The sequence below is a fragment of the Mchenga conophoros genome, linkage group LG18 (assembly GCF_057382185.1).
Source record: "Mchenga conophoros isolate Kocher_MC1m ecotype Shallow Benthic linkage group LG18, M_conophoros_male_GT1.1, whole genome shotgun sequence".
In the NCBI taxonomy this organism is placed as follows: Eukaryota; Metazoa; Chordata; class Actinopteri; order Cichliformes; family Cichlidae; genus Mchenga; species Mchenga conophoros.
In genome coordinates, this window is record NC_140543.1 from 33,700,992 (window position 1) to 33,719,741 (window position 18,750).

The window sequence follows — 18,750 nt, forward strand, 5'->3', positions numbered from 1 at the left end:
AAATTTAAAACAACAACATTTTGTATGGCAGTAATTTACACATGCCGCTCATGTAGAATCAGAACTAGCCTTGAGGCGACTGTTGTTGTGATTTGGCGCAATATAAATAAAGTTGAATTATTCCATCTTTTATGGCAACACATCTTTTCTGAAGACAACAACTGAAGAAGTTATTAAATTAGATTTAAATGTTTTTGAAAGATTTGACAATTGCTTATACAGGGAAAGTTTTATACAGAGGATTATATGTTTTACCCAAGATTATAAACCAGATTTATAAACCAAGTTACAACTATCCACAGACAAAGGCTCAGGCAGGCGCATATTCTTAATGATTATTATCCTGCGGAAAGCTGGACAATAGTTCCGAGTTATCACTATTCCAATGTGTCGGAAGCCTATTGTGGCAGTCAATAACCAGAGCTATCTGTGGTTGGCAAGCTGCAGTATAGCAGCTCATCAATACAAATTCCTCTCAGCCTGCACCGCATGTCCACACATCCATTGACTGCAGTGAGTTCCAGTGATTTAAAGACTCTGTGCCATAGATGTGTTAGGAGATTCAGTGTTTCATGTGCTCATTGCTTCACAAGTAATAAATCATTTGTCGCCACGGCCCTTTGCAGGGTGACAAAGTCAATATCAGTTTATTCAGGGAGCAAGACCAGGGACCACTCATTCAAGCATGTGTCCTCATTCTGTACAGGTACTTCTACAAATGTATAACAACCGCAAATGTATATCAGTCACATTTCTTCGAGATTAAAGGACATGAATAAAATAACTTGACAACTTTAAATAGCTTTGATCAAATGGCAACAGTTCTTCTTTGTAATACAGAAATAATTTGATGCACATTTTACATGCATCAATGTAATACATGTATTAAATGTACAAAATAAAAATCTCCAACATCTGCGCCAGTTTTAGTGTGAAGCAGTCCTTTAGTAATACAACAGTTTGCTGTTTTTAAATAAGCAGTTTAATAGCAGCATGCTAAGTCAGGACCTGCCAGTAGAGTTGATAAGTGATCCTGTGTGTGATTATGCAAAGTTTGTTATTTCTTAATAAGTTTGGAATTAACAGACTTTGCCTTCCACATCTGCTCTAGTGCTTTCTTAGCCCCTGGTACTTTTCTGTTTTCTTGTTCTCCTTCTTTGTGATGTTACTGCGCACTGAGATTGTCACATCTATCATATTCTGCTCCTTGTCAACCACCACTATGTCTGCTTGATTGGCCAGCAGCTGCTTGTCTGTCTGGAATTTGAAGTCCACAGGACTTTGGTGGTGTCTCCCATTGGGTCTTAGTGACTTTTAGTCCATATGCTGCCCAGATGTTACTGTACACTATTGAAGCCACTTGGTTGTGCCTTTCAGGGTATGCTTCACCTGCTCCAATCTTACATCCTGCTACTATGTGTTGAATAGATGTTCTTCCAGTACCGCTTAGTTTTAGCTCATGACACTCTAATGTGCAGGTTAACCACTTTGCTGACTCTGGATTTGAGCCTTCTTCTCCATGGGGGGGAGATGTATCCTTATTCTTATACCCAAGTGCTCCAAGGATTGCTTTGCAGTGCCATATATGAGGCTTGTTTCTGTGATTCTATATACCTCCTGCAGAGGCATGTGCACTGAAGGGATTCCCCATGATGGTGGAACTATTTTTCTGCTCATATAGGACAGAAGAGAAGAGGAAGGTGAAAAACATCCTACATTTGATGCATGTGCATAGAGGAAGTTAACTCTAAATGCAAGGATGTGATGACACTAGTCAGAAGACTTAGAGCGCTGTCACTTCTCTGATCACCTATAATCTTTAAAACATAGAAGTCATGGTTTAACCCAAATGACTTCTTAAAAAGGTCAGTTCTAAAATGCAGTTTCAAGCCAGTTGAAGGTTCATTACAGTTTTATTTGCCTACAATATTAGATGTTACATCCACAAAAATGTGAAGTAAATTGAAATCAACACAATCGACAGGCCACCTGCACTGTAAATAGGCCTGTGTAATAAAATAATATGCTTCTGATTCTTCCATGCTGAGATTAAACAAACTGTCTGGTCACATTTGTGATGGCAGGGGTGCCTTGTTAAAATGCACTCCATCAAAGTTTCCTTTGAAGCTGTCACTGACAGAAAACATAATGTGAATTTCACTTGGCAGCTGCTTGGGAAACACTGAATGAGTCGGGGTGAAGTCAGGTCTTTCATAGCTCTTTTGTAAATTCACCGCAGTGTAGAGGGTGGTTCCATTAAGAGGTTGTTCAAGCCTGTGTAAAAAAATGTATTGTGGGTCTTTCTTATTAATTTCTTGAAGTATATCTACCAAACTAAATAATTTAATTTCATTCTTCAAACATGAAGAAATTCTGATGTCATCTGCATGGAAATTGAAATTAAACCTGCAGTATTGTCTCATTTTCCTCACCATAACAGAAAATCTCCTTTAAAGGGATAGTGTGTGTGTGAGTGTGTGTGTGTGTGTGTGTGTGTGTGTGTGTGTGTGTGTGTGTGTGTGTGTAGCCACTCGCCCATCTTGATGATCTCTGCACTGAGTGCTAAGGCAGCAGTATGTTCACAACTGTGAAATCTTCACAATGGGAGAAAAAATATCTTAAAATACATAAACATAAGAAGCGAGATGTAATAACTATCGCTTGTGTTGATCAATACGGAAAAAACTGGCAAACGAACAATGCAAAACATTTTGCCAGCACCCTGCAGCATGTACACCCTTAAAAAGAAGTGTGGGGTCAGAAGCATGAATCAGCTGGCCATTACATTCTACTTGTACAACTACTAAGCAACAGTGGCAGAAAAGTTAATATTACTTCTGTTGAGTATTCATAACTCCATTAATTTCTCAAAAACCACAACATTGTCTCCTGTGAACAAGTCGTGCTTTAGGGGAATATTTTATTCACTGACGCTATAGTCAGATGGTGGAATGACTTCATTAAATATGCAACAGTTATTTTACAAAATAAATAAATAAAAATACTAACTCTGAGGGGGCCAGGTAGGAACGTTTTATATAGTATATAATATTCAATTCAATTTTATTTATACAGCGCCAAATCACAACGACAGTCACCTGAAGGTCGACCCTACAATAATACATACAGAGACAAATCCAGCAATCACATGACCCCCTATGAGCAAGCACTTTGGCAACAGTGGGAAGGAAAAACTCCCTTTTAACAGGAAGAAACCTCCAGCAGAACCAGGCTCAGGGAGGGGCGGGGCCATCTGCCCGTGACCGGTTGGGGTGAGAGAAGGAATATAATATAAAGATATAAATATATATTTTATATTTAATGCCCCACTGTAAACTATTTGCTATGTTTCAAGGTTATATATGTAATGAAGTAGTTACACATATACTTATTTAAGTGATTTTATATATATATATATATATATATATATATATATATATATATGTGTACATATATGTAATTAAGTAATTCCATATATACATGAAGTAAAACAACCTTAGACTTTGTCAAACTGTCCTGTGAACATTCCTGTCTTGTGAACTTTGAGAAATCACCTTGATGGAATACGTTCACAAAGGACACCGTTCCACTTTTGACTGTAGGTTTTTCCTTCAGCTGGCCCATTTTGTTCTCATGAGCTAAATTGTTTTTTTAAACTTTTATAGGTGTAGTTGTGTTCAAGCAGTGCATACAGGTCAAAACTAACATAAAGTAAATCTTGAGGGACTATTTTAGTGTGACTGATCTTAATCGCTTTATCATATTTCATCAGAGATTAATAATGAATCAGATTCCCACCTGGGTTCTGACCCCCAGTCTGCTCCTACACATGTTGTGTAAGTGAAAAGACACATATGTCTTCATCTCAACAGCAATTAGTTCGTTTGAAAATCCTGTCATTTTAAAGGTAGTTAAGACAACACAAATTTACTGGCAATTTAAAACTTGGTGTTCAAAGTTATTAATTTAGTAATGATTCTGTAATGATATCCTCATACTGTTACTTGTGCAGTTTTACAAACAAGGCTCAGTGCTTACACACACACACTGCACATGGGAATAGTGTTTGCATTCTGTGGCACAGATGTTATGGGGTCTGTCTACCTGCCCCATTTGGGATTAGTGTTAATGTGGTAGCTTCACACAGTTTAAGCAGCTCTAGGAAAGTGTTCTTAATAGTAATGTGTAATTGCCAATTTTAGTCATTTAAAACCATGTGTTCGTCCCACAGTGCCCCCCAGGACTAAGTCCTATGAAGGATGGCACCGGGTGCTATGACCACCACATCGGCATCGACTGCTCCGACGGTTTCAATGGAGGATGTGAGCAGCTGTGTCTCCAGCAGTTGGCCCCTCTAGAGGATGACCCGACACTCTACAACATCCAGATGTTCTGTGGGTAAGAAACAACACATTCTGTGCTTTTTATTTTTAATTATTATAGCAATATATTTCACAATTCTGTCATGTTAGGTTTGTCACATTTTACATGGTCTATGGTCAGTCAATAACAAAAACAAAATAAATCCCTTTGGTATGCTGCCATTGCTATATATACAGAGAGAGAGACAGACAGAGAAGAAAAGTTCCCAGATTCAGGTGATATGTATAGTTTTTGCTTTTAAATGAAAACAGATGTGTATTCATAGCATTTAGTGCAAAATGAGCCAGTAAAAAACGTAAAGCAGTATGGTGGTGGCACTTTAAGACTCCTGCTTGTGGAGTCTTAAATATACCACCATTAACATTTATTAAAGCAAACTTTGATGTGAGTGTTGAATTAAAAATACCAAAACTAGAAAAAAGGGCTTTAATGAGTTCCATTATGATCCCCTGGGGCCTGATTTATAAAAGTGTTTATCTCTGAAATTAGTTTAAAGATAATACCTAACAGTGCGCTCATTTCTGGAAGATATGGTGCATGAAAGTAAGTAAAGCAATTTATGCACCTGTGATTTATATCTGTCAAATCAACTGAAATTTAAAGAAATCTGCCTTGCTGCTTTTCCTTATGTAATGCCAACACAAATGGGGCTTTACTCAGGAATAGCCTTGGACCATGGACCGAATGAGAAAAGCAAACCTTTTGGGACATAAGAGCAGGTGATTTAAGCCCGGTGACACATATCACACAGTGGACTGTATAGTGGGTCACAAGGCTGGGCAAGAAATAATGTAAAGTGTGTGTGTGTGTGTGTGTTATTCTAGTTTATTTTTTATGATGAAAATTGTTATATAACAGACGCCTTGGAACAGCGTCTTTACCTTCCAAAGTAGTTTCTGCAAGTCTCCAAAACAGATATGCTCATAAGCTGTAATACAGTCACAACTATCCTATCAGTGTCTCTCAGTGCAGGGGAAACCATCTTAATCTGTAATAAGGCACTTCCTATGTGTTCACTTCCACGTGCACCCTGGGTTATTGCTGTACTAACTCACTGGCATCAAAGGCTAATCCACTCTTGAACCTCGGGGTCGTCTGCAGTGTGTTTTTCTTGTACATCTTTCACATTTTACTGTTCTTAACTACTAGTTGCAGAAACAGTTTAGAATACAATGAATTATACAGTAGCACAAGTTAGACTCTATGTCTTAATACTGGTGCTTGTCTGTGTCATTTTATTGTTATCATCTGCACATTGAATTGTGTGCAGTGATAGATTTACAGCACGGAAACCACGCAAACAAACAAACCATTAAAACACTGAATGTACAACAGTTTGTTGTTTCAAACGTAAGCTTTGGCTTGACGACGTTTAATAATTCAGAATATTTACCGTTCTCATCTACAACGACACAGTACAGTGTGATGTGGTTTACTGGAACTGCATGTAAGAATTACACATTTGCAATTAATTAGTGACTCCTTGGAATCAGCTGATTGTTTTCTATTATTTATTTAGTTGTAACATATCAAATTAATCCATCGAAAATGTTACTTTCACACAATAAAAACTGCACGAGTTACAAGCCCTCAAAGTAAGTAGAGATGGGTTTAAATTTGGTCCTTTTTAGTCACATTATTTTTTTCAGCTTTTTTACAAGCCTTCTGAATTATTGAGTACAGGAACAGGCTGATTTAACATGGATTATATCATAGAAAAACACTGCTGATTTAATGACATTGACAGAAACAAATACTGGAGCCCTGGACATTGTATGCATTTTCTCTTAATTCAATATAAATCATTTAAATAAAGTACTTTAAGGTCAACTTTAAAAAAGTCATATAACCACGTGGGATAGGTGACTGGTCAAAACAATTTTTATATAAATAAATTTCAATGTTAGGGTCAAGATTCCTTCTCTCAGTTTATTTTCTAATAATAATCATCTAACTCTACTTGTGTTATGGCCTCAGTCACGCAGGCTAAGAAACTGGCCGTCACCCCCTGTTTGACATGACTATATTTAATCATTTTGACCCAGAAGGGCTACAAAATGGGCCTGCTGTCAACATGTAGATTAGAAATGAGGCTTTTCACCAAGCTATGCAACAATCCTTTAAAGTATACCCAAAATGTTTTTAAGATTTCTCCATAAAACAGTTAGAAAACCATCCAGGGTGCTAGTTCTTATGTAAATATCCCATGATACTGATGCTCAACATCAGTCATAGAAAGCTTGGTCATGAGTAGTGTGGTGTTGTTTTATTGGATTAGATGAAGTTGGTGTAAATTTTGAACATAGCATGAGGATGTTTTGAATTAAAAAGAAAAGAGAAAAGAGACTCTTGAATAATAGCAATTAATAATATAAAAAATAATACAAATCCAATAAAAACTAATCAGACCAGCTTTTTAAACTTTTTTGTGTACTACGTTCAGTCCCTGTTCATATGTGATTCAATACGCACTTGCCTCTTTTCCTCACTTAGTTCTTTAGAAATCAATGAAATACATTTTCTTGGTTACAGCAGAGCAACCCAAATCTAGCCTGAAACTAAACATCCAAGTACACAATCCATCAGCATCATGCTGGTCTGGACAAAGTCAGCTGATTTTCTGTATGAAAAGTGCTTTATAAATAAAGATTGATTGATTGATTGATTGATTGATTGATTGATTAAACAGGCTGCATCTTTGGAAAGAGTTGGTCTGGCTGTGTCTGGGGAAAAAACATCAGTGTAAGGTTTATGGAACAGATGAATGAATGTGGATGTATTTCTTCATGTGAGGTGATTCTTTCATGGTGGTTAACTGACAGAGCAACATAGTGTAAGTTGTCCCTTAGATTAATAGGAAATGGATATGAATGAGGCAAAGATGACGGAGGAAGAGAATGAGATGATGATGGAGGAGGTTGTCACAGGCTAATTCGTTTTAAAATATTGAGCAATTAGGACTACTTGAATGTTATACTTGACTAGATTTGGACCTGCTAATATTTTGAACCACGCTGATGCTGGGTTGCTATCATCATCAGATCATCTCTTCATATGCATGTAACTAAAGTGTCTTCAAATATCAGTGGTCAGTGATGATCTACAAATGGAAACCACAAAGCTTTATATACAGAGATTAAAAGTAGGGCTGCCACGATTAGTCGACTAGTCACGATTACGTCGACTATCAAAATCGTCGACGACTTATTTAATAGTCGACGCCTCGTTTGAAGCTTTGTAAGATCCCAAAAGACGCAGGAATAAGTAGCAGGATTTAAGAGTGTAATAACGGACTGAAACAGAAGATGGCAGCACTGCATGTACTGCCGTTAAACCCAGAAGAAGAAGAAGTAGCTCTGTCCCAGAATTCATAGCGCAGCCCTGCTCAGTTTCCAACAATGGCGGCAGCTGGTTAGTTTTAATATTCTTCTTTCTGGGTCACAAAATAAACGTTTAACATATTTTCAGGTGAGAATGTAGCTGTGTAAACCTCAAATATCTGCTCAGTTTATCAAGACACCGCATATTTTCAAAAGCACTCCGACGTTTTCGGAGACGTCTGTTAGTCACTAGCTCGATAGCTAGCCGGGGGCTAGGCTCACTAGAGCCGGTGAGAACACCGGACTCCCAGCAAATCATTTCAAACCCACCGCCCTCTTTTGTTACTCAGGTTAAACATATATAAGTCACTTAGATAACTTAACAATGTTATTGTTTGGCTTTTTTCAGTATTTTATTTGTTCCTGAGTAAATCGGTTTGGCTGAGATTAAAGTTATAGTTTTTACACAGCTGAATAAACGTCAAGCAGACAGCTGATTATCAGAAGTGTGAGATGCTTGAGAATTTACTCCGGTGTCCTGTTATATTTTAGATAGCAAGGAGTTTATTAAACTTCACCGAAACAATCTGCAAATTTCATTAAAATTTAATAAACTATCATCTTGTCTTTATTGTTAGTTAGCACATACCTTAAACACTTAAAGCTGTAAGCTAATGATAGTTATATAAGAGCAGATGCTGCTGGTGCAATAATCTATACCTTTTACGTCTGATCTGATTAGTCGACTAATCGCAAAAATAATCGGTGACTAGTGACTATCAAAATAATCGTTTGTGGCAGCCCTAGTTAAAAGCAAACTGAACAAAGTTGGCATTTTTATTCTGTCACATGAAGCCTAATAATAACTAGCATAATATTTAGAGTTACTAGAGACGGCCACGAACCTTCTGCTAAGATATGCTGGATATGAAGAGTTTTGATCTAAAGAGAGTCTTAACATAAGATGTGTTTAGAATATCTGCAGCTCACGAGTCATACTAGCATTTGGCCTTTTAGCCTTTGCGCTGTTTGAATGCAGAAAGCTGCCAAGATCTGTTTCTTACTTTTCTCAGTAGACATAATTAAAACAAAAGCAATGACTTTTGATCATCTCAGCTGAGAAACGGCACATTTTCCGATAAACAACACTTTTCTAATTGAACACAACAAGCTGCTGTCATCTTTAGGGCAAACATCATGTTGCAGGCGTACGAATTTGTGTCAAATTTACATAAGCGGGTGATACAGACTGCTGCTTCATTGAATTCTCAACAACAGCATTTTGTTGTCGTCTCTTCCCATAGTGCAGATGTGGCTAATCCTCCACTTTTCCCATCGGAGACTGGCATTAGCTTTGCGACATTTAGCATCCAGGAGAGAGCTTCTCATAGTGTAAATCCCTGACAGATTATCTTTTTGCTTTCCACCCCACTCCACCCTCCATTTCACTGCCTCCACTTTGTGTGCCTTTGATTCATTTCAGAGTATATTACATACTGAGATGTCAAAACATCATCAATATGAAAGAACCTTGAGAGGCCTCTCAGTGTGTGGATTCTAGCTCCTTTCTTGAAATGGGGGATTATGTGTCAGTTGAGCAGAAAGGATTTTGCTGATTCTAGTGAGTTGTGAAGTCATGAGTTGTTCATGCTTTGAAGTTAGCAAAAAGATACTTTTCTGAATATTGATACATGAAATCATACTTTTTTTTTTAAATTTGGCAACTGCACAGAAACCAAAACACAAGAAATTACATTTATTAAGTTGTGGAAACTACTGCGAGGTAAAAATGACATTTTGGCTTTACAGTGGGTATAAACGAAATATTTATAACATACTCTACTAACTTCAATAGGTGTGTCTTTCAGATATTTTCCCAATTTTTAGTTAGAATAAACTGGTTGGTTTAGACTAACCTGACCTGGAAGATAACTTGAGAAGGGCTCATATTTTTTAACATGACAAGATCTGCCTGACATCATCACAGTGGTGTTTGTGGGTAGTTATATAATATAAGCCCTGTCAGGCTGTAGACAGGATTATGCATGCATTTATAGACTGGGTGCTCAAGTAAGACACGAAGGGGGAGGACCAACCAACATCTGGTTGTCAGCTTCAGTCTGGACCTTTCTGGTAGTCTGTAGTTAGTACACGTGCCTGTACAATTCTTTGTTTGCTGCAGAAACTATGGCTGTTACCTAAAATGTAATGGATGGCGTGTCAGCTACCAGCAATCAAGTTGTCCTGTGTTTGTCTGCATGTGTTTCATTTACCTTCTTTGACATGAGTAAAGTAAGATATTGACTTGTTGATCGTTAGATTGCACACAGCTTGTGGAGAATTAAATCTAAGTAAATATCAAAAAGACCTCCACTGATTTTTTTTAATAGATCAAAGTTGGTAACTTTGGGTAAAGTTAATGTGTTTTTAATTGAATATACTTATCTACTTTTTAATAGAATTAAAAGGTAGTTATTAAAGGTCTGTGTTAACTTTTGTCTACAGATGTGTCAGATTATTATTACTGTTGTTGTTGTTTACTTCAGCTTTGTTCAGTTTTTCAGTGTAAACATTTTTTTATTTTCAAGAATAATAAACATTTGTCGTCTGCACACTGAAGATTGATTTGCTCAATAACTACAATATAAGGAATCAAAAGGAAAATGCCCGAGCAGAAAACCCTAAAACAAACAGACAATCGAGTTAGTAATTAAACTGAAGTCAGTGTTGAAAGGAAAACAAAAGAAAAAGGAAATCCGTGGATCAAGTAAATGACTTTAATCCCTGTTTGCTGCAGGTGCATCGAAGACTACAAACGCGGTCCAGATGGGAGGTCGTGCCTGCCGCTGTCTGAGGCTTGCACTGAGGGAATAGACTGTGGAGAAGTGCTTGATATCCCTGCCAACCAGACGGTGTTTGGAGACCTTTTCTACGGATACAACAACCACACCAAAGAGAGCACCTCTGGACAGATCCTCAAGGCCACATTCAGGTAAGCACATGAGACTTTGGTGGAATGGAGCGTGTGGGACATTGTTCTGCCATTTGTACCTCAGCTGGGAAACACTTGGCACAGGACTTTCAGCTCCCACAGTGCCGATATCACAGTGAATGTTTATCTTCATTTAAAGAGAGAGAGAGAGACTTTTAGCTTGTTCTCAGCACAACCTCCTTACTCACTTTTTTAAAACTTTATTCATTTGAGGATTAAAATTCTAAGGAGCATGTATGTATGCATATTTGGTAAAAGTCTTCTCAGTACAGGTATGACTGGACTATATGTTTGACACACAAAGCAGATTCATAGATCCTAGTCAATGAGCCTTTGACGGGAGTAGAAGAAGAACAACAGAGAGCTGAGAGAAAGACTAAGAACAGCACTAAGGTTCCCAGTTAAAATGATGGCACCCTTAACAGAACAAAATCCCTTCCAAGGCTGAACATAGATTATATATATCAACTGCTTGTTAAACACTGCTGCTTGCTGTCTTCACTCAAGATCAAAATCTATTCGTTTTCCCTCGTACGAGACTGAAGAACAGGGGGGACAAAGCCTTTCGTTCTCCAAGGCTCAGGACCAGTTCACCACTCCAGCTCCATTTAGCTGACTTCCTTTTGTTTTTTATTTAGTTTTAGTTTTACTTTGTGACTTTTCTGTGAAAAATGAGTGTCTGTGAATAAACGTTACTTATTCAACGGGACGTCCACTGCTGCCTGGACCTTCACCAGGCTGGGCAAAGGATTCGGAGAAAACTGGATAATTATGTGGTCGCGACAAACACTTGGTAACTACTTTACTCCACACTCAACCTCTTAAGCACCAACGCCCCCAGACACGGGGGCAAAAGGGAGGAGATCGCATTTAGGGTCAGGTGTGCGTGCTTAAGATGTTAACTTCACACGTTATGAGTGCTGAAAATAAGGTAACTACCACTGCTGCTGGTAGTTACCTGCTTACTAGGTCAGACTGATGCTCTTTTAAATTATATCAATCTACAAAACACTGCAATAAATAAAGATTACTGCTTTAGCTTTTTGTTCTCTCCAAACGTCTATAGCTACTGCAGTGATATCAGTTTTATAAATAATCATAAAGCACTGATGTTTTTCAGTTTTGCTTTTTAATTGGTTTCACAGTGGACAAGCTCAGGCCCCGCCCCTCACACCTCAAAGGCTTTACTTCATTAAAGAACTGAACGCCAAGATTTACGTTTGCAGTACAGTGTTTAGTCTGAATGTCACCAAAGTATGTTCCCTTTAGCAGAGACGCAGACTTGCAGTGTATATTGATGCAAATATGAACATACCCAGGAATCCATAGCGATAAAGCTTACAAGCGGATGACTTTGTGTTACTTTACAATAAAGATGCAACAATTATAACAATGTTTGTTTGTGTCAAACCACAGAAGCAACAGATTTTCATTTTCTCAGTGGACACAGTTAAGTCACTTTAATGGTGCACAGAAGGACAAATAAAGCCGTGGTGACACATCCAAACTGAAAGGACGCGACAGTTGTTTCTTTCTTTTTTTTTTCTTTGTTTCTTTTTTCTTGTTATTTTTAATTGTTGTGCTTAACATACACACAGAATTTAACATATCTGAAGAGGTACCAAATAAATGTTCATGTGGTTTCCCCTTTAGGTATAAAAATTCTGTTTTCCCTCAAAGTAATAAATCAGGGAACAGCATTTAACCTCCCCATCTGCATATGTAGTCAGTGTTGTTTGCTCTTTATGACACTTTTTATAGCGCTTTGGAGCGTGATGTCACGAAAGGGAAGCGTGGTCAGGATTTTTGGTTGAGGCGCCATCTCCCTGTGCCGAACAAAGCTCAAGCGAAAGAGGAGCAAAAGCACACACATCAGCTACAGTTCGTACTTGCTGTGTGGTCGGCTGTAATGTTCGATCGCACGACCGGCAAGGGAATAAGCTTGAGAATGGTCTGTCTTTTTATTCTTTCCCAACCTGTGTTAGCTAACCTGGGGAGCTCATATAGCGGACCTTACCAAAAGAAGGCGTCTAGCCTGGATAGCCGCCGTGAGACGAGCTGATATCCAGTTCTCTTTCATCTCCAAATATCTGTTGGTGCTCCAGACATTTTCATTCCAATAAGTTCAATATATGTTCATGTCACTCTTTATAGCTTAATAATTTTGTTGTTGAAGCGCTCGGAGGTTATAGAAATTGCGAACAAACATCGTATTGAGTGACTTTGCAGACATGCTATGTAAAGATTCGCTAATTCTCACAGACGGCAAACGCAACGACAACAACAGAGAGCACTAGTCGAAGGTAAACACCACCCCCACCCCAACCAAAGGGTTTTAAGTAATATCTAACCGGATTATCAATGTAGTAGTTTGCATCTACTTTACACATATGGAGACATAATATGACAACGAGATTTTTGCAAAGGACGCTAGGACGATAGCGGTAAGTCGTCTGGGTCTCTACTCCACTGGCGTATTTCATACGCGTCCACATTTGCGATGCACTCTATTTTTTGCACTTTATTTTCGCTTCGCCTCCGGACGCAATCAGTCTCTATACCATCCGTTTTCTTTTGAGCTGCTTTCAAGCATGTTTCATGCAGTCGTACTTCCGACACAATGTGTTTGTTTTGATTCGTGGCCCAGGAAAATGGCGCCGCGCTCCCACAATACCTCAACTCCAAAGCCCTATATTCCACGTTGACCTGGGTTGCCAGTACAAATATGACTTCATTATTATCTGCAATTCTTATGTTCTTCTGTACTGAAAATCCAAAACTCGAGAAGCAACAAACAATATAAGAAAAAGGGAAATTTAATTCCACCTTCGTTCACACAGATAATAATCATTGTGCCCAAAGCATTTTTAAGAAACTACGCCGCTGATGTTGGCATTAGTGCTGTGGCTCAACCTTTCAGCTTTTCTGGGAGTAGAATATGGTTCAGGTCACAAAAAGGGAAGCTGTTCATACATAATCTGGAGGCAAATGTGTCTCTACTGCTAGGAAGAAAAGATCAAATCCGTATCTGTAAAGGTTATTTCATGGTGGAGTAAGGATTTTGTTTGAGTTTTTATGCCATTTCCCTTTCTGAAAAAGTAAATGACAAAACAGGATGTTTCTCCTGGCTGCGTATTATTTAACACAAATAAAATGCATTGCCTCTTTTGTGAGACCTAATGTATATATCCAACGCACTGTCCCTCTCATAATCTCTACAGAGATCAGAATGATTAGTGGAGTGCTTTGAGGGTGGTTAATTATCACTCGCTGCATGTGGCAATCATTTCCACTAAACTCAGGAAGCCGGAAGGTCAGCAAAGTCATCTGCGGCCCACGAATTTAATTTGGGCCATGCATGGATTCTGCTGCCCGGAGGCCAGTCACCCACTTAGGGATCGACCGCTAGAGTCGTAGAGAGGAAGGGACGCGTGAGCCAGGTTAATAGTTAATATCATCAAGAATCTAAATCTCAAAAGCTCTGATCTCATTTGAAAGCGCTTGTGCTTCCTGTTCAGATGAGGTGGTGGAAGAGGAAGGAAAGACTCTGTAGGGAGGCATGGTTAATGCAAGGCCTAATTATTGGAGATAGCACCAAATGGATTGAAACTGACCAGGAGTCAGTGTGCTGAAATTGAATCTAAGGAACAAATTGGCTTGAAAGTAAAATGAATCAAAGTTGCAGGAAGAAAGCGTTGCATCCACAGATGTGTGTCGGGAGTTGTTCCAAAACCAATAACATGAACATAAGTGTAACAGTGAATGTTGGCCTTTGGAAATGCATGCGTAGCTTGCAATGGTATCTGTCACCAAGGAAACTGAATGTCAAATTTAATGATACATAGCAAGAATTACTAGCTGGCGGTCAACTTTCAAATGAGCGCAAAAAGAGCTTCCTGTAATTAACATTGCAAAGCTGTACTTTATGTAGCACCTTAGAACCTCCGATATATTTTAGTGACAGAAAATCTTGGATCTTAACAAATTCTGTGCAAATTATACACCGCAGGTCTACTTAAGGCAAATATCAGCCAATGACATGGTCACGGTGCTAATCCTGTCAGCTAATAACAGGAAACTGAGGTTACAGTTTGCAAGTGTTCACTAAAATGTAGTCAACATTATGTCCATTTTGCTGAACAGTTAAATGTACAAATGATAAACCATGACAAATGCACATACTGAGAATTGGGACATTTTAAGCTGAATGTTTAAATACTTCCGATTTTGTGAAAGTGAAACAACAAATATGAATGAATGAATAAGAATAAAAGTGTACCCAGGAAATTCTGCCTTATGTAAACCATAGGATGCCATGAGCTTCAGCTTTCAGCTGGAACTCATCACGGACACTTACAGACAGTGTTTTTCTTCTACTTCTTCCTTTTTCAATCACAGATACACAGACAGAACATTACCAGGCAACATTCCTAATGGACTTCATGGTAATTAACTAGAGCTCATATAGTCTGAAACCAGCCATATTTGTCATTTTAATCGATGAAAGTCAGCTCAGGCTAAAAATAAAAGGCCTGCTAGCCTTACCTGAATGTTTGGTACATTACTCTCTACTTAATACACAGTTTAATAAGAGATTTGCTGACACTGATGCACATCTAGTTATTTATTTATTTTGAAGGGAACAGATTTCAAGCCTAATACTGGGATGTAGAATCCAGCATTTTACAGAGTGTGACCAGAGCGATGGATGAAAAAAATCTGAATGTGTAATCTGTCGTTTGTGAGAGCCATGAAATAAATTGCAAGGTTACTCCAAGGAGGAACAGCAGGGGAGGTAGGGTGCCATCTTCCTTTTAAACACAGGCCAGTACAGTGGATTTATTTGCTCTAATGTCATTCTCCTCTGAAGCCACAAACAGTGGATTTTAGCTGACTCCCACACCCTCCACTCATTGTAGAGAGTGACACAAAGAGCCAAGTAGTGTGCACCTCTCTGACACGACCCAAACGACCTGCAGTCAAAGACACCCTTCAAACTGCAGAACATTCAATTACAGTATTTCTAACAGACACTCGAGGCTGCAAAAGTGCAAAGATGCAACGACCAGCCTTCGGAAGCCATTGACTTATTCATCAGCATCTACAACATGCAAGCGAAACAGCAGCGCGGCCCGTGAGTTCACATATTCCCTCACATATTTGCCCTTGAGTAAACACGAGCACGCGAGGCAGAGGCAAGGGGAGGGAAAATGAGAACCTCTGTGTGATGTTCACTGGCACTTCTTCAAAAGGCCCTTACCCCACGGCTCAGGAGTGGCACAAAGCCTCTGTCTCCCTCATTCAGTCGAAAGAAGAAGTCAAAATTTAATATTCTTTAACCACCGGTGTGGCTTTATACGTCTGTTTGTTTTTTCCTCGCTCCAAATATATGCTACCATTTTTACCTGCCTGAATTCTTTTTCGCTGTCAACAATACACTTCTTTGCTTTTTCTTTTTTTTTTGCCCACTTTTCCACTTTCATGCACTGAAAGTAAAAAGAAAAAACGGTAAGCATCCGTCCAAGTCAACATTTTGGCTGCTGTTGGAGGAGAAATGCGAGTGCTGGCGAGAGAAACGGAGCTGCTCTGTGGCCCCGTCAAGGATAGAGAAAAAGTGGGGGAGATAAAAGGGAAGCAGCAATAACAGTGAGCAGGTGGCCAGCAGCACAACACACACATAACACTAACTGGTACACAAACCTGGGTGTTCAGGTATGCACATACTGTAAACGCACACACGCAGCGCTTGTTTGATTCCCTCTGCCCAGCGTGGTCCATCTTTCAAGCTCACCAGCCCTGAAATGCTTCTCATGTTTTTTTGGAAAGGGGAAAATACACCCTTCCCCTCGTTGCACAAAAAGCTCCGCATTATCATTTCAAATACACAAGTTTTTTTTAATTTGATTTCCTAGTGGGAGAGATCCAGTCATGGCATCGTCATTGGCAGCAGGGCCGGTGGGGCACGCGGTGATTCTGGTTACAGAGTGAGACGCGCGTCTGTGTGAAGGAGATCCTATCACGGTGACATCTCGGGGGTGCGATATGATCTGGGTTCAAATTACAGAGCTCAGTGACAGAGTCTCTATCTTCCCGTCTCTGCGGGAGCCAGTGGACTCCAGTAATGAGATGTTAAAAAGCTAACCTCCTCTCATTACTCCTAACAGTGTCCTCCCTCTCCTCTCTCTCAACTCCTCTCTCTATTGCTTTCTCGCACGACGAGCTCAGAACAGGTTTTAATGAATATTTTAGTGGCCTTTGTTCTCATTCTGCTGCCTGCTTGGGATCAATGATTAAGACCACACTCCCACCTGACAGCCCATCACTCTCTCACCCCACTATTTTGTGTCAGAATCTTTTTTTTTTTCTCTCAAACTCCCTCTCTTATTTTTTTGGGCTCATTTGTGCCTGCTGTACCACACCCTCGACATGACGCCCTCAAGAGGAATACATTCATTGACTCAGTTAATTAAAATATGAAATATGCTCGCTGCAGACTAATGGAGACAGTGGGTTGGGAATGGGTTGCTAGTGGCCCTGATTGTCTCTTATTGAAAGCCACGAGTTTATTGAGTCACATAGTCAGGGGGGATCGTTGCGAGGAAAACAGAAAAGAAAGTGAAAGAACTGTTGTCGTAAATCAAAAGTGTCCTGGTGTTTTGTCTCATTTCACATTTTAATAATTCATCAAACAGGTGGCTGCTTCACCACAGCTCCTGCTAAAGAAGAAGAAAAAAAAGTCTTTAGTAAGTTTTGGCAGTTTTGCAAGAGTTCATTGAACTTCAAGAGAGAAAATGAATAATGACATGCTTACAGTGCCAGATGGCTGCTAAATGTTACATGCCATCCTCTAACAAAATTACAGTGAAAATTGTCAAACACAAATGCAGCAATAGCAACCACATAACCCGCTTCACGTGTATCTATGGGAGAGAAAAATCTAATCACGGTCGTCAGCAAAACAACTGAGATTCAGTCATTACGTTCCCAATTTGTGTGTTTTGTTAAACTGACAGCTGAAATCACGCGTAATTACTTTCAGCAGAAAGTGACAGGCTTTTGACTCGGTGTCAGTAAAATCACAGCCTTGGTTGCTATAGTTTTGTAGAAACTACAAATATAGCAATGCATAACGAGCTGTGTTTTAGTTTTTAGTACACGCTGATGATCCTCATCATATATTGATAAGTATCCACATCTTTATTTTGTCTTTTTCCATCACTCACCAGGTGTTACAACATGAATTCCTCCCAAAAGGTTGACACAAAGTGCATTGGGAACATTGGACATGCCAACAATCCCTCAGTGTTCGCCCCACTTACCAGATTGGTTTCTCAGTCACTGCTTTCACTTCCACACAGTGTACCTTTTAGGTGCTCCCTGCTACGCTTATATTTCCTAAAATTTGCATTCCATCTTCTTGAACTCTTCCAGTTGTCATGCTCATCGTATCTGAACCCTTCATCTTCTAAATTTGGAGTAAAAAGGAGTCACAGTGGCACGTTCCAAATGGTGCAGGAATGCCGGCAGTGGTAGGGAGTAGGGAGGCACGGTACCCAAGCAGAGTAGTTTGAAGGGGGATGTCTTTAATTGTCAGAGTCATTTAACTTTTAGATTGCATGGTTGGATGTAGGACTTACAAGTTAAACATATTTACTGGACTAATGGATTGAAAGGGCAATTCGTAGTTTTTTCCTTCTTTTTTACTTGAAAAAATAAGATATAGTGGAGTAAACAGAAAGCATGACCTCATTATACATTTAAAGCAACGCTATTTCTAGGTACATTTGTCCACAGTAGTCAAGTACTTTTTGCAGAGCCGTTGCTCTAAGTGTCCAGGAGATCATAATTCTTTTGTGAAAATCTCCATATTGCTGACATCAATGAATGATGAGTGCTATGCGATGGGTTTCAGAGCTAGACTTTCTAGTTGCTGAATGTAGCTCTTTAAGATTTCAGGCTTTGCTTCTACAAGCACTGAATAGACTACTTGCACTAGGGCATGTGACGTATTTCCGTTTCCAAATAGTACCGCTTGTGCGTTTCCGGTACGTTTGC

At 39.2% G+C, this 18,750-nt stretch overlaps 1 protein-coding gene across 9 annotated transcripts in view; it reads left to right on the forward strand.

Annotated features, from left to right (window-relative positions):
* The window catches only part of astn1 (astrotactin 1), a 480,480-nt gene that overhangs the window by 231,559 nt on the left and 230,171 nt on the right, over positions 1 to 18,750 (forward strand). For all 9 annotated transcript variants that reach the window (XM_085253594.1, XM_085253595.1, XM_085253598.1 and 6 more), the window contains 2 exons: positions 4,232 to 4,398; positions 10,501 to 10,695. In XM_085253594.1, coding sequence (XP_085109720.1) covers positions 4,232 to 4,398; positions 10,501 to 10,695 — 362 coding nt within the window. The remainder of the gene's footprint in view (positions 1 to 4,231; positions 4,399 to 10,500; positions 10,696 to 18,750) is intronic.